Here is a 25,032-nt window from a genome sequence, read left to right as displayed (position 1 = left end):
CATAAATGAATGGCACGGCACGGTCGTCGCTTACCCCTTTTCCCTTTGACTGCACTCAGCTCTTCTTCTTTATCGCTTCTTCTTCTTCGCCTTGACACGGCTCTTCTCCTTTTGCCTTGACGCGGCTCTTCTCCTTTTGCCTTGACGCGGCTCTTCTCTTTATATACTTAAACTCAACACACTCTGCTTGTGTGGTTCTCGTTGGAGCAAGCAACCACGGTGGTCTTCGTGTGTATTCGCACAATTGTTTTTGTGTTTCTCTTCGCACCAGACACAGTTGACTATACACACTGGCACCGCTTAAGGTTGAAGCCCTTTTTTTTAATTGTTTTTGCACCCAGACACAAACAATTTTTGTTAATTTGTTGCTGCAGAACACAATGCACATAAGTACAGCTATCGTTCGAGTTATGTACAATTCAAATTCAACGGGGCAACTGCCGAAATGTTGGCGTCGCTTCTTCTTTTTTTTTTCTAAAAAACTGGTTTATTTATGATGCCCGTTCGTTTTATTTATGCAATACGCTGCGCATACGACGATTTTTCTGCGATGATGCCCGTTTGTTTTATTTGTACAATGCGCACAACACTATTATTTTTTTTTTAATTTGTTTTTGTTCACTATTCTCTTCAAATTTATGGACAAAAGATTTCTTTTACGTTCAATCCCGGAGAGTCCCCAAATGTAGGATTTGCATCCTTTAATAAAACACTTTTGCTTATATTTGATATATGTATTGAATATTTATTTAATAAGATATCTATCACGAGCGAACCGACCGGCCAACTCAAAGTTAGTTTAATGACTGACTTAATTTCTAAAAGAACATAAGAAGGGGTGCGCAATCTCTTTTGTGTGGTTGTTCATAGGGTCTGTGTACGAAAGTATGTGTGTGTGTCTTTTGTTAGTCGTACGTTCTAGTCCTTATGTTCATGCGAATCCCACATACATACAATTTAATATCGTTGTATCTACTTCCTTAATTATATTTATAAAGTCTTCTTCTTTATATTCTTTTCTACTGAATATTATTCTTCTTTTTCCAACATGTGGGTACAAAATTTCTTGATGATCATTTTCATTGATTTCAAGAATTATTTGTCGATTAAATAAATTAACCGGTTTTTCACTAATAGGAATAAGATGTGAACTATATGATTCAGCACTATGCTGTGCTGCTAACTCATCTTGGTTATGTAATATGACTTTATTGTCTTCTATTTTGATTCTGGAAAGTGCATCTGCTACTTTGTTCTCTTTGCCTTGGATATATTCAATCGTATTCTTCTAATTTTATTTTCCATCGTTGGAGTCTGGTATTTGGCTCTTTTAAATTGTGTAACCATACTAAAGGTCTATGATCTGTTTTAGTAATGAATTGTCTACCGTATAGGTAATGTCTAAATTGTTTCGTTGCCCAAACTATTGCTAATAATTCCTTTTCAATTGTACTGTAATTGCACTCATGTTTATTAAGTGTTCTCGAGGCAACACTGAGAGGTCCATGTGTTTGACTTAACACGGCTCCAATAGCAAAATTGCTGGCGTCAGTTGTTAGTGTAAATTCTTTTGAGAAGTCAGGGTGTCTATTTATTAAATCGTTAGTCATTAACGTTTTCAATTTATGAAAAGATTCTTTGTAATCGTGGTCATTTATATTTATTTTGCTGTTTTTCTTTAGGCATAAAGTTAAAGGTTTAATTATTTTTGCATAGTCATCTATAAATTTTCTACAGTATCCTGATAATCCTAGAAAGCTTTGTATTTCTCTTACTGTTTTTGGGATAGGAAAATTCTTTATAGCTTCAATTTTCTTTGGATTTGGTTTTCCACCATTTGGGGTTACCTAAAAATTTTGTCTCTTTTCGTAGAAACTCAGATTTATTTAGTGATACTTAAAGATTTGCATTCTTGAGTGTCAATAAGATTTTATGGAGTGAATCCATATGTTCTTGTAGGCTAGAAGAGAATATTATGATGTCATCTAAATAAACGTAACATATTTTTCCTATGTGATCTTTCAAGACTTCATTCATGAGTCTTTGGAAAGTTGCAGGTGCATTCTTTAAACCGAATGGCATTCTTACGAACTCATAATGTCCTGTTAATGTACTAAATGCTGTTTTTTCCCTATCTTTAGCTTCAACTTCTATTTGATAAAATCCTTTTGTAAGATCTAACGTTGTAAAATATATTGCTTGTCCTAGCTTATCTAATATCGAATCCATATTTGGAATAGGATATTTATCTTCTTTAGTAACATTGTTTAACTTTCTATAATCTATAATCAAACTCTTTATTACCAGCGTGGTCTTCTTTTTTAGGAACGACCCAAATTGGGGCGTTATAAGGCGAAGTAGAATGTTGAATTATTCATGATTCAAACATCTCTTTTATTTGCCTATCCACTTCTTTTTTGTGGACCTCAGGATATCTGTGTAACCTTGTGTATATAGCGGAAGTATTTTCCGTTGGTATGTTGTGGTTAACTCGGTTGGTGAAACTCAAATCGTCACCTTTATGATAAAACGAATTTTTGTGTGTTTTTAATAATGTTATTAATTTATTTTTTTCTTCTGCGTTCAAATGCTCAGTCCTTAGTTCATTTGTGAAACAATCATCAATAATTATGTCAATTAGTGAAATTTTATTAAAGTAATTGATTGTACTTTCATATTCTTCTTCTTCATTTTGGCTGAGGAAGAACGGTATGCTATTGCCGTTCAACTCTAACATTTTCTTTTTGTAATTGATAGCACAATTATTTGGGATTAAAATATTATTCCCTAATATTCCGTTATATTCGGAACTGAATGTGTGAATTTTGAATTCACAGTCTTCGATGACTGAAAAAATAAATTGATCTTTTGGTATAATAATTTCTTTATTTATTGTAACTGGATCCCCACAAGTTTTTATAACTAGTTTTTTTTCCTAATTTTAATTAATTTCCTTTACACATTTCTTTATCCGTTCATTTTAAATCTCTATTATTTTAGGATGGTGGATGCACTAAGTCTCGCATTATTTCCAGGTTTCTTGTGGCTTGATTCTTAGAAGGTTATTTGCTGCTCCAGATTTTTTATAGTGGTATATTATTCCAAAAGTTTTCTCTTCTCTTCTTCGCCATTCAATTCTTGTATTTTTTTGTTGATGATGTCAATGAATAACGGTAATTCCTGGTTCTCCTTTGAAAATTGGAATGCATTCCAATCTTTTGGAATCTGGTTGACGATCTTGAATTCTGTACAATTAATTGTGTCAGCATAATTATACACTGTTGTAGTTGTTTTAAATTTGGAGCCATTGTTTTTTCTTTATGAACTGTTTTCTTGTTTATTAAAATCACTTTTTTCTGTTTATTTGCATTGACTGACTTTTAGTCTACTTAATCACTAATTGGTTCTTTTGTTTCTCGAATCTTCCAATTGTTTAATTTTATAGTAGAGATAGGGACGTAATTCCAACACAAAACAAATTTTCTTAAGCTTCGTATCTTCAAGATTTGTAAATCTTACTTAAACCGCTTCGTTTTGACTGTATTCAAACAATTTTTTTTGCGTTGTTTCGTTGTCGGTTCTTCTTCCAGCCGCCAGGTCAGTATAATGAATCGTTTGATTGGTTGGATGCTCTCTTTTCCATCATTGCAATGCACCTACATCATCTTTCTTGGAATAAGTGTTGGAAACGTTAGTTCTTTTAGGGAATGAACTTTGTTTGCGTTAACTTACATCTATGTCATGGATCTGCGTCTATGTTATCTGAGATAATAAATTATAATTGTGTGGTATATTTATTTTTGTAATAAAAATATAACTTTAGTCAAAGATTTTTTTGGATCATAAATTGCCAACACTGGTTTATTAGTTATAATACTCAAGAACTCATTAAATTCAGCATCATGAGCATTTGCCCATTCAAACTTTATGTTATTCTTGGTAAGTTTACGCAAACTAGCTGTTTTCTGAGATAAACTTGGGATGAAACGTGCTAAATATTTTAATAGACCCAACAATCGCAAAACTTCAGATTTGTTAGCTGGTTTAGGCATACCTATGATAGGCTGAATATCTTTATTATCTGGCATTACGGTTCCGTCAACAATTATATGACCAATGAGCTTCACCCTGTTTGTTTATGATACTAATTTTTTTACTGTTAAATTTAATGTTATTTACTTTCGCTCGCTCTAGTAAGATGGCTTTTTTTTTATAATTAGCAAACACTAAAAGGGTTTTTTATACCTTTAATATGCCAAAGACACAGTGTGAGCATTAGGAAAAGAGGGAAGGGTTGGATAGGAGGTGTCGGTGTACATTGGTTTTAAATTTCTGAACATTGCAATGACAGGGAAAGATAGAGCGTGGCAAGGCGTTCCACATTCGCGTAGTACGGCTAAAAAAAGAATCTCTGTACTTCATAGTACGTCCGAAGTTGGGCTCAAGGGTAAACTGATGGGCATTCTTAGAAGCGCGGGTATTACGGTTAAATCGTTTAAGGGGAGGAATGCAACTGGCTATTTCACTAGAGCATAGTCCGTTAAAATAACGGTAAAAAAGGGTGAGGCAAGAAACCTTGCGTCGATGTTCGAGTGATGTAAACGAGTTGATGATGTTAATGTCACCAATCATTTTAAAAGCTCTTTTTTGAATACTGTCCAAGAGGCTTAAATAAGTTACTGCTAACGTTTTATCATGTTCATTAGCATTTTTTTCAGCAATGAAAATGTCATCAAAACAAATTTCGACACCTGGAATGTCACCAAATATTTTTTCCATACGTGATTGAAACATCTTTGGTGCATTCTTTAGTCCAGAAGGGATCCGATGCCAACGATAGCGACCAAACGGCGTCATAAATGTCGTCAAATATGAACCCGTTTCATCTAATTCCATATGCCAAAATCCATTACATAAATCTAAAACAATAAATACACGTTTGTTTGACAAACGACTAATAATATCATCAAATGTGGGTATTAGAAAATGTTCACGCTTAATACACATTTTTAATGGCTTTGGATCTAGGCAACATCGAATTTCACCATCTTGTTTTTCTACGATTTGTAAATTGCTAACCCAATCAGTTGGCTGGTCAACAAAACTTATGATTCCTTCTTGCAATAGAACATCAAGTTTATTTCTTAATTAATCATGTAAACTTAAGGGTATACGTTTCTTGTAGTCTAATGACGGGATAGAGTTTTCCTTCAGCGTTATTGAACATTTACCTGGAATTTTCCCAAGCCCATCAAATACTTCCCCATAAGTTTCTACGAGTTCCGATACTACACTTGGACAAGACAATTGAATTGCATCAATTCGCTTTATCAATCCGAACTTCATGCTAGACTCAAGAGCCAAGATTGGTTGAAAACAATTGTCAACAATCAAAAATTTAGCAAAATGACTAGTTTGCCTGTCAACATAAAAACAATTTAACTTTATTTGGCCATGAATTTTAATTTTATTAAAACTATATATATATATAACATCACAGTTAACATTTGAAAAGTTGTTTGCTTTTGTAATTTTTTTTAATAAAATCAATCGGAATAGGGGAGATCTGCTTAAGATGACATACTTTTTGGCAATGGCGAAATAGACTTTAGCATCTGTTCAACGAACGGATCAGATGACAATGTTGTAGGACTTGAAATGTTGAGATGAAATGTTGATGACGATGGAGCTGGAACGTCACATGATTTTGTCGGTCCGAATAATGGTGAAGTAGCTGCGATGGTAACCGATTCTAATTCTTTAGTTGGCGTTGAAGATTTTTGAATTTGAACTGAGTCCACAAGGCCTGTAAATGTTGAAGGTCCTGGCACATCGAATAATTGATAATCATCTGTTGCAGATTGAAGGGGATGTTGTGGACTTCATCCATGTTTAATTCATTTTCTTTTACATCGCTAGGCAAAAACAAATGATGAAAAAAACTGCAAGTTTTGGCGTGTTTAAAAGAACAGTTACTGAGAAAATGATACTATGTCGTCTTGTCGACTATGAATGAATAATGTCTATATGTAAACAATTACCATTGGAACTCCAGTGTTCAACTGCGTTGACTTGTTTTTGTTGTTAATATTGCCGCTGTTGTTGTTGCTATTCAATTTACACAGCCGAGCAAAATGCTGAATACGTCCACAAGAGTTACATTTGATGTTCTTCGCTGGGCAAAATTGACGATGACGACCAGAATACGTTTACGTTATACGTCCACAGTTGAAACACTTGGTTTTGATTGCATCCACCTCTGATTTAACATTACTAGACGGAACACATTGTACCGGTTGTTGTTCAATTGCATTCATTTCACGTGGCGAAACATGCGCCTTATCCAACAATAGTTTATTTGCCGACGCTGATTCCAATAAATACCTTGCATGATAACATGCGTGATTGTTTTTGTTTTCCATTCAACAATTTTAACTGTAATTTTTTGTCGGCCACACCAATGACAATGCGGTCTAAGAACATACGATTTGTTGCAACCAGAACATTCGAAATCACAGTACTGTTTCAAATTCTGTGAATGGTTGTTTTTCCTTCTGAACGATCAACAACGGAATCAGCATCTTTTTCTTCGTCATCTTTTTCTTTTGGCCTTCTTGTTCCTTTTCGCCTCCTTTCTTCTTTTCGTCTTTTTCATCCCTCACGTATATTGAACTTTTTCCATTGGCTTTTTTTTTGTTGTACTAAACATTGCATTGACACTTCCATCATTTTAAAATAATGTGTTTTATATTTCAATGCCACTGCGATGTTGCAATTTTTGTCGTTTCAGATTTCTTCATTTTATTATTTGCAATGAGGTAAATCACGAATGTTTGTTTCCATCGGGGTCATTCTTTTGGTAAATCCGAACAATCCAATGCTTTTGGCAACCGCAAATCCATGATCTAACAATGTTATTTTATATTGCGTCACTTTTATATAATGAACAATTTGTACTTTATTTTTGTTTTAAGTTACAAGCAAACTGCGTTTTATAATTAAAATAAATTCACACTGAATATTATTTATGTATGTATGTTAAATAGTAAAATTATTAATTTAAACTTTTGCCACATCTGACACCATGTACGAGTATTATGTTCTAGAAAATAAAGAGATTAACTGTTGTGTTTTGTGTTGTCTTAATTCTTTGGCATCTAGTATCTGACTAAAACTTATTTGCTAATACAATTATAAATCTGCTTGTGCAGGGATGTATACTTTCTTATTACAGCAGGGATGCATAGTGTATACTTTCTTATTACACGACACATCGTAACTGAAAGCAGCTCGATTCAAACTTGAGCGATCATTAGTTGAATGTTCAATTTGGCCTTCATGTTCTTGTGCAGTACGATTAGATAGGGAATTAGCTCGTTTTGTAGCGGTTCGGGTTCTTTTACCTAAATTACCTCGTCTTTTAGTAGTCATATCAAATATAAATTACTTTGTCATTAAACACTAACTTTAAATAATTATAAAATGTTTTATTTTATTTTATATCCAACATATGTTAAATACCGCCCTTCAAATATCTGCGTCCAGCAAATCACTCGTTGAACATTGAGGGCAACAACCTTTTCCTTCCTTGATGTGATTGGTCCCTCGGGTAGGTTGAAGTCCTGGTATTGGTTTTCCACGGAACGACAAGCGAAGCTCTGGGATGTTGGCTTTCCCATAGATTGTTCTCCAGGGTAGAAAGATGATAGCTACGACTGAAGTGAGATCAAGTGTTATAAAGAATGAAGAATAACCAAGGCTCGCGAGGGTGCTATTTATAACTGGGATATAATAAGTGTCGGAAATGGTTACGGAGTTCAACGTTTCCCCGTTGGGCTTAGGTTTTTTGGGAAAAACCCACAAGGGTGAGTTGTATGGGCTTTTTGACGGACGGATTATGTTTTCGACAAGAAGCTCATTGACCTGCCTCTCAACCTCTTCTCGCATGCAAGCGGCGTATGCATAACTCTTGGTTTAAATCGGCTCATCAGTTAGGGTCCGTATTTCAGCTCTTATATTAGTTTTCACTTCTTCATTTGTAACCGGACGAAAAAAGTGATGCAATCTATTGACTATAGATTTAAGTTTTATTTTTTGAGGGTTCGCTTATATTTTCATTAAGTACAACTAAAGAACTTACTAAACTAGAGCGTATGTTCAATAAAGGAATCTTTATACCTGGGCAGGGTTAATTCATTTTTGTCTCTATCAATTATTGCTTTCAACTGTTTAAGTGTGTCAACGCCGATTATTCCATCGAACGAATCCAAGTTGGGTAAGACAAAGAAGGTAGCATCCAAATTGCACCCAAGGAAAAAAAAGAATTTTATCAACACAGATTTTACCGGCGGGGCTATTTACATAAAACTGTTTTTTTTACAGACTGATTTACGGGTGCTAGATTTGTTTATTAAAATTCTTGTTTGATCCCGTGTCCTTTGAAATAAGGCACCTGACATAAAATTTTCCTCTTGCTCAGCACCAATCGAACCGGATGTGTCTGGTTCATCGAAATTTGCTGGGGCATCAGTCTTTGTTGCTTCCAACGATAGTTATTAGCATCTGAAGCCTTGCGTTTGAACGGGTCATTTGGCCTGTTAATAAAATTCACATTTCCTGTTTGCACGGAGCCCAGCTTCATTTTAACTGGAGGTTTAGGTCAATTTGGTCTGGGTGGTGAATGGGACAGTCTGCTCCTAAAGCTTGGAATCCACGACAGATTTAGCTGCTGGCCATACGCACTTCTGTTGTTAGGATACTTAGTTAGTTGTTGTTTGTAACGTGTGTCATCCACACGTTAAAACATTGTCTATGAAATAAAAACACTTCACAATATTATTTTCGTTGCAATGTTTTTATTAAAATTAGCTATCAATCTTCTACTTAAGATAGTGCTGTTATTGGTAACGAGGTTGAAGCTCAACTGGTTTGACGTTTTCTTTTCATACCTACATACACGCAAGTTGATGGATAGATATTCTAGTTCACAATTAGTGAGCATTTGCATTAGTTTTGTAGTTGAAATTAAATAAGCATTTACATTACAGATATGCTAGTTCACAATAAGTGAGCATTTACATTAGACGCACGTACATTAAGCATTTACATAACGTTGTTCGCGGTACCTACTCTTGTTATTAGAGTATTTGTTTAAGTTGCTTCCTGTGGGAGAGGGTACATTATCACGAGTTACAATTATAATGTACAGGGGCGGAAATCATGTTTGTTGCTTTTACGTGAACTGAACTATTTCTGAAATTTAAATTTTGCATCTCAAGACCTGCCGAATAAGCTTCTGGAAGATTTTCAGGCTTCTGCATAATCAGACGTCGTGAAAGATCTCCACTCAGTCCCCTTATGAAAACGTCTAATGCCCTATTATGGTACGTTCCCACGAGGGCATCAGCGGTTTCACATGAATATGCTTCACATCCTATCTTATTTATTTTAAGCGAGAAATTGGTGGTTTACTGTCGCGTAGAAATCGTCCACCCTTGAGTTGCCTTTTTCAAGGTTTTTATGCCTGGTCGTGTTAACTCCACTGTTGTAGTTCTGGGTGTTGATATTATTTGGATTATTATTATTTTTATTAGATTGTCTAGATTGCCATGATGTATTTGAATTACTTGATCGTTCCTGCAACATAAAATTTTATATGTTCTGCATTTTCTGAGTTCTCAAAAATAGAAGTTGTAGAAGTCTACACTATTTGTTTTAAGTTTATATGACCATAATTCGTCGAACAACTCTTCAAGAGTCAGTCTATCTCCGAAGTTGCTAACAAGTCTGGCTTTTATTTCTGGCCATGAAGTAATATGTGCATTTATCTCTATCGCCTCTCTTGCTTTACCTTTGAGTTTGGACTTTAAGTAGTATGAAAAAATACTGGGCTAGCCCATCGTATTTTATAAGATCTTATCGATTAGATCTACAAAATTTTGAGGATCCTTGAAGCCTCCATTAGAGCCAGGTAGTTTGGAGATATACTTAAGAGGATCAATCTTTAAAGTAAGAGGGTTTGCGAAACTCATTTCCTTGTCTGGCGTTTTCTATATAAAAAAAATAATAAAATGTAATACTAAAAATAATAAAGGACAAATTTTAATAAAATACACAAAATCAGCAGAATTGTTATAGTTGTTTTCTCAGTCCGTTCAGCGCCTTTTCTCTTTCTTGCACTCCTTTTTATATTTTTGTTTTTGTTCGCTAAAGGTTGTTTTAAAATTGGAAACTAAGCCACTTAGACCAAATAGATTTTTACTTCAATTCAAGTGACTTTTATTTCCTGTAGATATATAACATTGTATAGTTTGTTTTCTTAATATACTTATTTAGTTTTGAACTAACATTTAGTTTTTTCTTACAATCTTCTTTAAACTAATAATTACAATAGGAATATCAAGTAGGTATATAATTGCGGAAATTTGCTCCGTCTCGTTAAACGTTTCTTCTCAAGTGAGGTTATTGCACATTTTATTTGTCTATGCAAAAGCAAAATGGCTGCGCCGGATATTTAGAAAATGAATTGTTAGTTTTTTTATACAAAAATATCAAGAACTTTACCATAGGCGATCGATTACAAGCAATATACATAATCTTTGTCATCTTGTTGATGAAGTTAAAAAATTTGGTGTTTTTGAAATATTGAGTTCCTACCCTTTCGAAAATATTTTATCATCTTTAAAACATTTACTTCACACTGGTTCTAATCTTCTTGCTCAAGCCGCAAAACGAATAAGCGAACTGTCAAAAACTGAACACTATGAAGAATCGAAAATAATTTATCCCGTTTTAAAAAACCAAAACAGTGACGCATCATTTAGTAAACTTATATTTGAAAATTTTACTTTTAGTAACGAGAAGCCGAACAGACAATTGCATCCACTAGTTCATAGCAACATGTCCACCCTTGGCCACCATTATGCCAATGAAAAACGATGTTTTACGGACCTATTGAATATAATTATTTATTTCTTTTAATATATTATTTTATTTGAATTAAAATATTGTTTTATTACCATTTCGCATTTGAACGCCGTCTCCATACGATTTCATCTATGACTCGTTGGTCGACCTGTGTCAGAAGTTTTCCTATTCCTGTCGTAACAATTTCCTTGATCACCTCTAATTCGTTGATTATTTTAGCTTGATTTGCAAGAACTTTACTTTAGCCATCAGGTGTTGGGGTGACAGCAGAAGAAATATCATAATTTGAAACTTGTGGGTTTATTTCTAGTTCAAGGTCATTAAATAGAATATCACTGTTCCCTCCTTGTACTTCCAACAAATTCTGATCCAGGAGCACATTAAAATCGGCCTGTGGCGATCTTGAAAATTGGATTGTATTGCGTTTGGTTGTCGGTTGGTTGAATGGTTCCTCTGAATCATCGTCTGCATCGGCATCGGCATCAGCTTCAGTGATATTTTTGTCGACACACAAGGCCTAGCTTCCCAGCAGGATTTGTCTGGTTTCGCATAAGGATGTCTAATAATACTATTAAGTTTTTTAGTGCTCCAATTAGATGGAGGAAACCGAAATCGAAACACAGAACGAGACGACGAAATTTAAACACAATGTTGCACAGGGTGAAACCTTTTTATATCTCGGATTTATTTTTGTGTTGAAGGGCCAAACATAATGAGTGTTTTTATTTATATATATATTCCGGATATGAAATGGAATAGACTGGCGAAATAAAATAATTGATCTAGAATATCCAGAATGGAATTAATAAACAGAATAGAATAGAAATGAATAGAAATGAATAGAAATCCGCTTATCAATACAAATTTATTTTATAATCCACAGAAACATAATGAGGCCTTTAATTTCGGTTGGTGACCACTTGAAGGGTGAAGGATTAAAAAAAAAAAAATCATGCGAAACAAACAAACGATATTTTTTTACTTTTACGTAAACTTTAACAAATAGACACCCGTTGGTCTGGGTGTTTGGAAAAAATGTTTGGGCGAAGTTATCCTTTCTGGATTAAGCGAGATATTAAATTCGCAGGCTCATTTGAGAAGTTGAAGCCAAAACTCTTCATACGCCTTCTTAGACTTCTGGCTCATTAGGCAATAGACAAGGGGGACAACAATTCCATCAATATGGCCATGGACGGAAAACAATTGTCCCATTATTGTTGGCACGTCTGCAAATGTAACATCCACCAGCCAGAATTTTGCCTCCGACAAAAGCTGAATGATTTGCCTTGTGAGTAACAAAATGTTCTTGCCGCCCGGGTATGAATCCTCGAAAAGTACAAAGAGCTCTCCGTCGGTATATTTAATGTGTTCCGGAATGAAAATCTCCTCCAGCGTAAATGACTCTTTAATATGGCTTTCTCGGACTCGATGAATTCTCATCTTTTGAGCTGCCTTTGAGGGAGGCTTGGTCGACAAGCGGGCTCGACCATTGTAATTGTATCCTTGATTATAACGCTAGGGGGCAGTGCCTCTTTGGCTTTAAGCTTAATTTGGTGGTTGGCTTTATGGACTTCCTTTTGGAAAGCCATAGGAGCGTGGGTATGGTCGTTCAGCTTTTTGGAAACCACCACCACGTCACCAACATCTACTGTGTGAAGTCTTGCAGTGTATCGCAAAGACTCTCTTTCAGCACAGCACCACAAGCTTTTTTCTCCTCTATTCCTCTCCAAGTGGAAGAGGTAACCATTTTTTTCCATCTTTCTTCCTCCTTGATTGAAGTGCACTACCTAAAAATAGAAGAAAATATTGACTTTAACACAAGTTTTTTAAAAAGTTAAAGATAAAAACTTGACAAACTGTATATTTGTGAAATTTTGTGAATAATTCAGTTTTTTATTTATTAAAAGAACACTTTTGCAACTATAAATTATTATATTCTAACACTTAAAGGGGGTATATAAAATCACTGTTATCACTTTTTCATTTTATTTGGATGATCCATCTTATCGATTAGATCTACAAAATTTTGAAGATCCTTAAAGTCTCCATTAGAGTCAGGTAGTTTTGGAGATATACTTAAGAGGATCAATCTTTAAAGTAAGATGGTTTTCAAAACTCATTTAGTTTGAAAAAAAAATGTCCTACTATATTTGAAATCTGATCAGTTCTTCGTGTGGCGTTTTCTACATGTGTTAAGATTTGATCAGTCTCCACTTTAGACATTTTATTATATAGATAGAATGTTATTTAAAACCTTTTTTTAATATTCACGAAAATTAGCAATACAAAAAATAATAATATGTTATATTAAAAATAATAAATTAAACATTTAAATAAAATTAAACCTTCTTTCAAATCAGCAGAATTGTTATAGTTGTTCTCTCAATCCGTTAAGAGCCTTTTCTCTTCCTTGCACTCCTTTTTATATTTTTGTTTAATTCATTAAGTTTTTGAAGATATTCATGTTCATTATTAAAATTTACTTCTTTGTTAAACTTATAAGTCCTGCCGTAAAATAATTCATATGGTGTGTAATTTGTAGATGTGTGAATGGAATTGTTATAAGTAATTATAGTTTCACTTAAAATAGAGCTATGGTCTCTTTCTTTCCTTTTATTGTAGATTATTCTATAAATTTCAGTGAGTGTTGAGTGTAATCGCTCAACGGCGCTATTGCTACTGGACTGTTGAAAAGATGTAATATGCAAGTTAATGCTATATTGTGTACAGAAATCTTTAAAGATTATGGCCGTGAATTCCGATCCTTGATCGGATACTAAATGATTGGGTGTGCCGTGAAGGCTAATAAAATGCTTGAAGGATTTTATTATATTTAGGCTATTCTGCACAGCAAGTGTATATGCAGCTGCAAATTTTGAAAATTTGTCGATTATTGTTAGGATTTTTCTGTTATTTATACTATAGACGTCAATGTGGATTATATCGATTGGTTTCTTTGGAATTGGCGGGATTTCATGTTTTATTTTTGGGGGGTTCCGGTCATATTTCATTAGTTGACAGGTTTCACAATTATTAATTATTGTTGTAATTTTTGTCTTCATATATGGAAAAAAATATTGTCTTTTTAAGTGTAGGAGTGTTTCATTGATTCCTCTATGGTTATTATTATTGTGGTAATCAGTAATAGTTTTGTCTTGTTCATCGTTGTCTGTTATATCTGTTAGTATGTGAATGCAACGGATAAGTTTGAAAGTCTTGCTGTTAGAGAAATATTTGGAATATACTTCTTGTAAGCAATCGCTGCAGTTGGACTAAGGTCCATGCTAACTTGTAATCCAATAACGGCTTTTGAGTCTTGAACTATTGTACCATGAATTAGATCAAAGTGTGACAGTTGGGAAACTCTTGTTTCTCCAAAAATGAAATCAGATATTGGTTTTAATATTGCTTGGCCGGGCAGTAAACCAATAAGAGTACGAGCACCTCGAACTATAAAGTCGATTGGTGTACTTCTACTTGTTGTAGCTCTTGCTCTACGTTTACGTAGTGCCTTCTTTGACGATGGAGCATTTTTTCTATAGCGTCTGTTATTCCTCGCCATGGTGTCAAAATGATCAATATAATTATTAAAATAATAAAGATTTTGTCGGTCTGATCTCGACTTGAAAGTTTTGCCTCAACAAGCTTATTTAAATTTGATACGATCAGATTTAAACAATTGATTTCACGATCACAATTCATATAGTGATATTATTAATCGAAGATATTAATAATGAGTAAGTTTAAAGAAAAGGTGGTTTTCTCGCAATGTCGGATATCCAAACGTACTAATCCGCAGTCTGATCTGATCGGATACTTTTCTCTGTGCGGTACATATACAAAGCAAAATTAACAAAAGAAATCGATCTCCCTCCCCTGTTGGAGGCATTCAATTGTCTCTTTCTCTGAGCGTTAAAAACCGAAAAATGAATTCGGATGATCAAAGATATGGGCGGTTTACCCTCTTACAGTGTCTTTCTGATTCTGTCAATACCAATGATTGCGAAGTTGAAGAGGTTATACTCCCTCCTCCCAAAAAAAAAATTAAGATACTGTAACCGATTATAATTCAGCAAACAAATCTCTGTTTTTTGTCAAACGTTTAAAAAGAAAACACCAATTATTATACTTTTTCGGATTATGCGGAGCACAGTTTATTTAATATGTCTTACTTCGACTGAGGCTAACCATTGACTGACTCGGTCAACTCAACGATAAACAGCAACGGCTTTATTTGAATTTACTAATACATAGTAATACATAGAATAGAATAAATAATACTAATACATTGAATTAAATACATTGAATAGAATACATTTCTCCTACCGGCAGCTCTTGGATAAATACATTTTTTCTTTTTGCTACAATACCATCTATCTGTGTTTTGCAAAAATCATGTGAAAATGTTCATTCTTTGCTCAATGAAGCATTTATAAAAGATTACTCTATTAAAAAAATGTCAATTGGCATTAAAATCAACTGTGAAACTTGTGAAGATCACTCAAAACTGTGCTCTATTTTAAAATCAAAAATGTGGCAATTCTTTACCCATGACCTTCCGTCGACCAGGTCTTTTAAAGTTGTGCTCTTTGGACTCGACAAGATTCCAAATGAAAAACTAAAATCTGAAAATGATCAAAAAGCAGTATAAACATTTTACTGATATGTTTTATATTGTTTTTCTTGAAAGTGGTACAGTGAGACTTGCCGATCTTAAAAAAAAATATCAAATCATTGTTTAAGACCCAAATTAAATGGGACTTTGCACGGCGGCAAACAAAAAAAGTTACTCAATGTGAGAATTGTCAAATGTTTGGTCATGGAGAAAAAAATTGCAATATAAAAACACACTGTGCTATTTGCTCTGAGAACCATGAAACCAACAAGTGTACCTCGAAAAATATAAAGTGTGACAACTGCAATGAGACACATATCTCAACTGATCTAGATTGCCCTAGTCGAAAAAACTTTTTTGAAATGAGAGAAAAACTATCCTCAAAAAAAAATAAACAATCAACGATCATCCCAATGAAAGCATCACATCATTCTTTTGCACCGGTAATGAGTGACTTCCCTCCCTTGCCTCCTCGTCGTCAGAACCCTAACCATGACATGCCGATAACAAATGCAAATGTTATTGATTGCAATGCTTGGAAAACTAACAACATTAACAACGACATCAACTTCAACAGCAACGCTGGACCAACGAACGAACTCTTCTCCATGGAAGAGATTAATGCATTGACCGCTGAGATGATTACTCTTCTTGGTAAATGTAATAATAAAGCTGATCAGTTTAATATCATTGCGCAATTAGCTATTAAGTATTTATATAAATCCAAATAATGAGTAGCACATCTATGAAAATAATTTGTTGGAATGCTAAAAGCATTCGATGTAAATCAATCGAATTTTTTGCTTTTCTAAGCAAGCACAAAGTAGATATAGGATTAATATCCGAAACTTGGCTTAATTCTAATGTTAGATTATCAAATCCTGATTATTTTTGTTATAGATTAGATAGAGATGAGAGAAGGGGTGGTGGTGTTGCCATTGTAGTAAAAAAAAGTATTCGGCATAAAATAATTCCAATTATAAATACTAAATTAATTCAAAATATAGGTATTGAAATTCCATTTTCTAATGGTTCAACATTAAAAATATTTGCTGCATACTTTCCGGGTAGTACTGCTACAACGCCTCAAAATAGATACGACTTAAACAATGACTTAAGAAAATTAATTAGTGTAAATGACATTTTTCTAATAGGTGGGGATTTTAGAGTCATTTTACGACTTAAACAATGACTTAAGAAAATTAATTAGTGTAAATGACATTTTTCTAATAGGTGGGGATTTTAGAGTCATTTTACCTATGTCAAGGTCAGCCATTCCTTTGACCTCATTGAGGTATGATTTAAGCCCGCTACACTTCACCCTCTCACTGAAGAATTTGATGGCAATTTTTGAAAATTGCTCCCACTTCGAAAAGTCAAACCCGTTGTTTGGCCTTAAAAAATCAAAATCCATGGCAATCTGTTTATAAAAAGAAGAAAACACATTGAATGTTAGGTTAAAATTTAATGTATTATTTGTTTTAAGAAAAACGAATATTGTTACCAGTTCTGGCGCTCGTGAAAATTTGTAAAGCGGCCATTCCTGGAGGACTGTCTGAATGTCGTTGTCATTACTCTGGCTTATCATATCCCTCCTCATTGACATTGTTTGCTTCCATTGCTTAATAACGGTGTCCCAGTCGCGGTTTTGTTTTAGCTCATCGCAAATTTTTTGCATCTCGTTAGAATTTAGTGGTTCCACAATACGATCTTCATTGGAATGATCTTCCACTTCTACGACTTTTGCCTTCTGTTCTGTTCTGAGTCAAACAATTTTTGAGGCGATAGGATTCTAAAATTGATCTCCCTTGCTCTGTTTTATTCAAAATGTCTAGTACAGTTACCTAAAATTAAATGAACGATTTTTCACTCATTGTGATAAGTACCTTAAGACTCTTATCGTATGAGAAAATATTTATTCTTTGCCTTTGCAGGATAGCCAGCCAAATGCAAGGGTCTTGGATTTTAAATGTGTAAAAACGTTACTACATTCTACTTAGCTTGCATACGTATTCAAATATCAAACGTATGCAAGCTTTGAATACAAAATAATAAAATTCATATACTTTAAGTAATTAATGCATTGATATCGGTAATTAATGTTGAAACAGAAGGAATTTTTTTGCCATCGTGAATATTAAAAAAACTAAAAGGCATTGAGTAGAGTATTCAATATTTAAAACGTATGCAAGCTTTAAATAAAAAATAATACAATGCAAGTACGTATCCAATTTAAATTTAATGTTGTCCAAGGAAACGACAAATTGTTTGTATTTAAATTTCTCACCAATAACAAATATAACGGGTTGAAGTTTCGTGCCGGATTTTGCACATTCTTCTTGTTTTTGTTTAAGGACCTGATCAATGTGGCTTGCATTTTCAACTTCAGTGGTGAATGATTGCCTGGAGTCCTCGATTGTAAATTTCTTGAACTTGCCTTTGAACTGCTGCGATGATGGCGGCAGCAATCCATGTAACAAAGTTGCATAAGCAATGTTAACATTATCTGAAAATAAATTAAAGCCTCATAAGAAAAATAGAATAAACATAGTATTAAAAACACAATTGAAAGAAAAGTATTTAATTAAACAAAGTGTTAAAATAGAGTCATTTTACCTATGTCAAGGTCAGCCATTCCTTTGACCGCATTGAGGTATGATTTAAGCCCGCTACACTTCACCCTCTCACTGAAGAATTTGATGGCAATTTTTGAAAATTGCTCCCACTTCGAAAAGTCAAACCCGTTGTTTGGCCTTAAAAAATCAAAATCCATGGCAATCTGTTTATAAAAAGAAGAAAACACATTGAATGTTAGGTTAAAATTTAATGTATTATTTGTTTTAAGAAAGGTGAATAAATAAGTTAAAAAAAACGAATATTGTTACCAGTTCTGGCGCTCGTGAAAATTTGTAAAGCGGCCATTCCTGGAGGACTGTCTGAATGTCGTTGTCATTACTCTGGCTTATCATATCCCTCCTCATTGACATTGTTTGCTTCCATTGCTTAATAACGGTGTCCCAGTCGCGGTTTTGTTTTAGCTCATCGCAAATTTTTTGCATCTCGTTAGAATTTAGTGGTTCCACAATACGATCTTCATTGGAATGATCTTCCACTTCTACGACTTTTGCCTTCTTCGATGTTGTGGGACTGTTATAGAGCTTCTTGAGCGACCTGCGCTGTCCTCTATATCGATCGTACAGCTTACCCTTAGGGGGCATTTTGTTACAACCTCTAACAAAGTATGAGCTCTGTAATGTAAACAATGTTTTTTAAAGCTTGTATTTAAATTCCATAAACCAACCATGTTTTCCCTAGGAAAATTTTTTACAATTTCCCCTGCCAAGAGTTCGCATTTTTGTACCGTCATTTTTTTTTTTATTTTCTAGATAATATTGTACAATCTTGTGGACTAAAGTTGTTCGATTTTCTGGAGTCAAACAATTTTTGAGGCGATAGGATTCTAAAATTGATCTCCCTTGCTCTGTTTTATTCAAAATGTCTAGTACAGTTACCTAAAATTAAATAAACGATTTTTCACTCATTGTGATAAGTACCTTAAGACTCTTATCGTATGAGAAAATATTTATTCTTTGCCTTTGCAGGATAGCCAGCCAAATGCAAGGGTCTTGGATTTTAAATGTGTAAAAACGTTACTACATTCTACTTAGCTTGCATACGTATTCAAATATCAAACGTATGCAAGCTTTGAATACAAATTAATAAAATTCATATACTTTAAGTAATTAATGCATTGATATCGGTAATTAATGTTGAAACAGAAGGAATTTTTTTGCCATCGTGAATATTAAAAAAACTAAAAGGCATTGAGTAGAGTATTCAATATTTAAAACGTATGCAAGCTTTAAATAAAAAATAATACAATGCAAGTACGTATCCAATTTAAATTTAATGTTGTCCAAGGAAACGACAAATTGTTTGTATTTAAATTTCTCACCAATAACAAATATAACGGGTTGAAGTTTCGTGCCGGATTTTGCACATTCTTCTTGTTTTTGTTTAAGGACCTGATCAATGTGGCTTGCATTTTCAACTTCAGTGGTGAATGATTGCCTGGAGTCCTCGATTGTAAATTTCTTGAACTTGCCTTTGAACTAATGCGATGATGGAGGCAGCAATCCATGTAACAAGTAACATAGCCAATATACAGTTTTTTTTACTTACGACACTATATATGTACCTACGTACTATAGGTACGCTTACCATCCATCCCGTATTTTCCGGGACTGTTTCATATTTCAATAACCCATCCCGGTTATTTTTTTTTAAGAAACCCGGGACGAACAAGTGTCCCGGGTTTTGTTATTCGTTGCGTTTTTAAACATTACCTACTCGATTTTTTTTTCTTATTTTATTAAATTTATGTTCTGCTAAATTCATAGGAAGTTTTTTTATTTTAAAGTCCATTTCGGAAACTTTGTTAAATTTTTTTGGACAAGAAAAATCGAATTTTAAAATATGGACAAAAAAATAAAATTGGAAAAAAGTGGCCAAAATTGCAAATAAAGTTAGCAGAACAAAAATTAAATGAAAACAAAAATATTCAGAATTTCAATGCAATGAGCATTAAGTTTAAGTGACTAAGAATTGTCAGGCGCATTGAATATAGCATGAAAACATTGTTTTTTCTTGGCAGAACTTAAACTAATTCCAATCTGATCTGATCTGATGTTATCCCAAACAAAGTAATTCGTTCCTATTTTTCTGCCTATGACTATATGTTCACTCTTAAAATTTGCTGTCGGCTCTCAGTCTATTAATAAAATCCTTCAAACCCCAAAAATATATTTTTGTTAACTAACGGCTCTTTTAAACTTAAGATTTGAAAAAAGTTTAGTACCATAATTTGAATAGCCTATTTATTGAATACTTAAACTTAAATCTAAAGGTTATTAAATGTAGTTATTTATTATCGTTGATTATATATACAAGCACTTACATCAGACTCCGACGAAATGCTTGTTGGCGATGAGCTACTTAAGGTGTCAACCCACGATTCCACTGAAAGTTGCTTGGTCAGTTTATTCTCTGGCCTCGGTTCGATTTAATTCGTAGAACGTCACATTTAAGTCATTGGTTATTGATAAGTAAGAGCCCTTTTTATAGACTGTTCCAAAGTATTCAATTTTTTCGAAATGTTTAGAACTCAGATTTAATATGTCGGAATTCAAGTGGTTTATATTTTTAATATCAGAAGACATTTCATCATACTGTGAGACTTGAAGAAAATCATTCCTTGCACTAATTATTTGGTAAGCAAACTTGAATTGGAATTTCGTTGCAAATGAAAGTGAAATATTTTTGCGGCTGGTCGTAACTCTACTGTATGATTTTAGTTCTTGATGTTTTGATTCAAATAAAAACGACCAATAAAATCTTGGAAGTCCTGAAAACCGTATAATTCGTGGATAATGGATAAGATTGTGATGTTTAGGTTTTAAAGTATCGCCAAATAAATTTTGATATAACTCATTGTGTTTTTCAATAAGATGTTCAAGTGCATGTAATATACAGTCAGTACACTGTGGTAAAAGCAATATATCAATAAGTTTTATAAAAACAACAACGAACTCCCAAACTTTATCGTTTACTGGGATCAAGTGACCAATCATCAAAGGAAAATAGTGAATAAAAGTCCACATTTCTCTTGCTGAAGCATTTAGTCTTTTTCTTTTCAAATGTTGAACAGTAATGTCTTTAAAGACATTTCCTTTCTCAGTATCTCCATAGGAAAATGTTAATTTGTATTGATTAAGTTCAGCTAATGTAAATACTTTGCTTTTTATGTAATGTTGTATTATATGTGAAAGATTATAATGCGCTACACCCTCAAAAATATCATGCATAAGATCAACAGGAAAGTTTGTTACAACATGAAAAGAAGGAATTTTATTTAAAATTGAGTTTTCATAAACTCCTTGAGATAGAGAGTCTTCATTGCAACATAAATTCTCATTATAATTTTCTTCAGTTCTAATCAATGTTGAATCTTCCTTGCACATTACTTTTGTCAATGCATTTGGTGCTGTGCAGAATCTGCAAAAGTAGTTAGAAGAGAAAGATTTACTAAATTCGAGAATCTGGTTCAGTCCCAAATTATCTCCTAGCATTATGCCCAATATTAAACAAACTGTTGTTTTTTGTCCATTAAGAGTCAGCTCAATTCCTTCAACTTCTAGAGAAATAATATCTTGAACAAGCTTATACAAGTTATGTTATTTCTCGCTTTAGAAATAAAAAAAAACACAATTTCAATTTCTAGTGCGACGTGTCGCGTTTATTGATCAAAGAAGACTCAACTTAAAATTATCTTACACTGATATTTATAATGATATAAAGTCTTCCTAAGCATACCCATTCAAGTTGTCAGTGTGGAACTTGTATTTCCATATTCCTGGAAATATAATGCTGGTGGAAATTGTATTTTCATATTTCTGGAAATATAATGCTGAACAGAACGACGACCGTGGGAGTGCAAGTCAGCATTAAGCAAGTGCAGCTTATGGGAACATTTATTGTTTGGCCTTGATTTCGTTTGTTGGCCTGGGCATGTGGTGTTATTGAATATTTCAATATTCGTTGTGTTAACACTTCCCTCCTCAAATTCGAGTGTCCTCACTCGACAGGTAAAATATCGGAATTGGTGATGATGTTGTTGGTTCATCTTGATTTAAGTCCGGAAGTTTTGGTGATAATTCATCTAGAGTTTTGCTTTTTATGACTATTTCTTTTCTTGTGGGAATCATTACTTTTACTATGATCGCTATTATTATGAGTATTAGCATGGATGAGAGGCTGTAGTTTGCTATTTTATGCACCTTTACTTGTTCCTCAATTTCTGTTATTTGTTCTGTATTGTTTATATGAAGTTCCTTAAGCATTTCCATCGTTAAGAGTTCCTTGTAGGTTTTGACTGATGAACTTGAGTATAGAATCGCTGGTAAGGGTTTTGCTATGGGAATTTCCTTAGAGTAGTATTCTTGACCGTCTATGAAGATCGAAGTATTGTGGTATTGGAGAATGAATGAGCCAGTTAAATTTATGTTGTTGTTTTCTACCAGTATGGTTCCGTTGAACTGATTTAGAAGAATAGTTCCAGGGTTGATTTCCTCTATGGATGGGATATGTTGATTGTTGACTTCTTCACAACTTGATGGGTTACTTTTAATAAGATTCTGTATACAATTATCTGAGTTTAAGTTTATAATTTCACTTTTCTTACAAATAGTTAATTCATTATATGTATTACAATAGTTTTTTATTCCAAATATTTGATCATTACAATAAAGTACATTTTCGAATGGAAGTTTAATTGCTTTTTTCATATACTTAATTGGTTTTATTAATATCTTTTTGCAAATATCAGTTCCTGTTGTAGGAATTGTTATAATATAAAGTAAAATTGACTTATTCGAGGCGATTCTTATGTCTGAGAATTCTAATGCCTTTTCTAAATTTATGAATGGAATTTTATTATTTTCGAATCGTTCTTTTACAATTTTTATTTCTGTGTTAGAAAGGATGAAAGAGTTTACAATTTTGTTTTTGGCCCAAAGTAGGGCGTATTCTATATTAAGTAATTCTTCTTTTATGATATCTAATTTATATTTTACATCTAAGATAAGTTCATTTTTTGGAATTTGGTTTATTTTAGCAATTTCTATTAAATTATTTGTTATGTTGCTTATTTCATTTACTCTTTTGGCCAAGGCATTGTTTATTATAATTTGTTTCTCATTGTTCTTTAGAATTTTGTGGGTATGGGCTTTAAGGATTTGGAAGTCGTCGTGGTCTGGGCTTCCGGCGAGCCATTTCCATGCGGTTCCGATAAAGTTAAGGGATCTGGGATTTCTGGTTTTTGGCTTGAGGGTAACGAGGATTTTGGAAATTTGGGATATCTGATGGGATATATATGGGAGATTTGTATCGGTTTCGTCAATGTGACGTTTGATGTCGGTTTGGATGTTGTTTAATAATTCCTGATACATGTTTAAATCTATAACATGTATAATCTTAAATGTACCAATTTGGATTTTTGCCGTGCCCATGTGGGTTGTAATGATTTTTGCATTGGAGTAGTCCAATATTTGAACTTCTCCGAATCCTTGTAGGATGGGAAATCTGTAAGAGGTTAATTTCTTATGTTATTTGTATGTATTATTTTTCCTGATTTTGTAAGAATTGTAGTTGATCTATTTTCTTCGACAGTTTCTTTCTTAAACCTAGGGGAAAGTTTAGTTCCTAACCTTCTATTGATTTTGACGTAAATAGTTTCACCAGGTGAATATTCCTTTACTTCTTGTCTGGATTTGTTATGATTTTCCACGTCTTTATGCTGTTTAATTCTTAATTTCTCAATATTTTCCTGTCTAGCTGCTTCATATTGATCTGGATTTGTGCTGACGATTCTGCCGAAGAAGGTTTCTATTGGCCTTTTATTTGTTACTGAGTGAATAGAGTAATTGTATTCATATACTGCGCAGTCTAGAAGTTGGTCGAATGTCATGCGGTGGCGTGTAGCCTTTAAGCATCTCATAATTTCTGATAGTGTCGAGTGGAATCTTTCCACTTGACCGTTAACTGAACTGCTATATGGGGGGGTTGTAAAAATTTCGATTCCCAATTGATCTTTCAACATGAAGCAAATTGTTGCTGAGTGAAACGATTTTTCGTTATCAAAGATTACTTGTTTTGGAACGCCGAAGGAAAATATGAGCTTCCTCAATGGTTCCATTACATCATGAATTGCTCTAGACTTTATGATTTGTGTTTGCGCATATTTTGAAAATTTGTCTATTCCGGTAAGGATTAGTTTTGAGTCTGTTGAGTAGATGTCGAAATGGACTATTTGACCGGGAAACTGTGGGATTGGGGTTTCTTGAATTTTGGGTTTATTCGGATGGCGTTCGTATTTCTGTTCCTTGCAAATCCTACATTGTTTAATTATTTCAAAAATACGAGCGTTCATTTTTGGGAAGTAAAATTTATATAAAAGCTGGATTTTATTTTCTTTGCAGCTCCTGTGAGCCCTGTTGTGTTCTTTCAGAATTTCTTCACATTGATCGGTAAGGTTTGTGAGATCGGTGACCTTGGTTTGGGTGAACCGTATTCTGAAAGACTGATAATGGAGTGGGTAAAATTCTTGAACTTTTCCCATAATAGATTCTTGGGTATAAAGTCCGTTGATAACACTTGGGTTTAGGACCTTTTTAAATATTGAGATTAATTGGTCCGTCGAGTAACTTGGTTGAGTGAAAATATGCCGATGGTAGGTTGGAAACGGAATCTTGAATTCATATTTTGTATTTTCGCCGATAAGAAGTAGGATTTGGTTTTTGAAAACGTTGATAGGACTTTCCACGCTTGTAATAAGATTGTGAGCTGAGCTTTGATCACTGTGTTGGGAGGCGTTAGAGAGTTAATTTGAGAAGCTTGTGGAACGCGGGAAAGTGCGTCAGCAACGACGTTGCTTT

At 33.7% G+C, this 25,032-nt stretch overlaps 2 protein-coding genes across 2 annotated transcripts; both read right to left on the bottom strand.

Moving 5' to 3' along the window:
• Positions 1-11,019: 11,019 nt before the first annotated feature.
• On the bottom strand, positions 11,020-17,406 carry LOC129952854 (uncharacterized). Its single transcript, XM_056065730.1, has 3 exons — positions 17,046-17,406; positions 16,799-16,961; positions 11,020-12,713 (listed from the first exon to the last, which is right to left on the bottom strand). Exons 1-3 carry the CDS (start codon positions 17,217-17,219, stop codon positions 12,643-12,645), a joined length of 408 nt encoding a protein of 135 aa, XP_055921705.1. The 5' UTR covers positions 17,220-17,406; the 3' UTR covers positions 11,020-12,642.
• Positions 17,407-17,637: 231 nt separating this feature from the next.
• On the bottom strand, positions 17,638-19,025 carry LOC129950526 (uncharacterized). The gene is made up of 4 exons (XM_056062459.1): positions 18,843-19,025; positions 18,427-18,789; positions 18,158-18,320; positions 17,638-18,047 (listed from the first exon to the last, which is right to left on the bottom strand). Exons 1-4 carry the CDS (start codon positions 18,906-18,908, stop codon positions 17,638-17,640), a joined length of 1,002 nt encoding a protein of 333 aa, XP_055918434.1. The 5' UTR covers positions 18,909-19,025.
• Between the last annotated feature and the right edge of the window lie 6,007 nt (positions 19,026-25,032).

This window comes from Eupeodes corollae, chromosome 3, assembly GCF_945859685.1.
Source record: "Eupeodes corollae chromosome 3, idEupCoro1.1, whole genome shotgun sequence".
Taxonomy (NCBI): domain Eukaryota; kingdom Metazoa; phylum Arthropoda; class Insecta; order Diptera; family Syrphidae; genus Eupeodes; species Eupeodes corollae.
Note: the sequence above shows the minus strand (reverse complement) of the source record. Positions and strands in the feature narration are given on the sequence as shown.

Excerpts from the sequence above, each read along its gene's own strand:
- LOC129952854 (XM_056065730.1), bottom strand. The coding sequence starts at position 17,219 with ATGCAAAAAATTTGCGATGAGCTAAAACAAAACCGCGACTGGGACACC. Across the intron at positions 16,962-17,045 it reads TTTCACGAGCGCCAGAACTG|ATTGCCATGGATTTTGATTT; the intron begins GTAACAATATTC and ends TTTTATAAACAG. Across the intron at positions 12,714-16,798 it reads AATGGCTGACCTTGACATAG|GTAGTGCACTTCAATCAAGG; the intron begins GTAAAATGACTC and ends TTCTATTTTTAG.
- LOC129950526 (XM_056062459.1), bottom strand. The coding sequence starts at position 18,908 with ATGACGGTACAAAAATGCGAACTCTTGGCAGGGGAAATTGTAAAAAAT. Across the intron at positions 18,790-18,842 it reads ATTTTCCTAGGGAAAACATG|AGCTCATACTTTGTTAGAGG; the intron begins GTTGGTTTATGG and ends TTTACATTACAG. Across the intron at positions 18,048-18,157 it reads AATGGCTGACCTTGACATAG|ATAATGTTAACATTGCTTAT; the intron begins GTAAAATGACTC and ends ATTTATTTTCAG.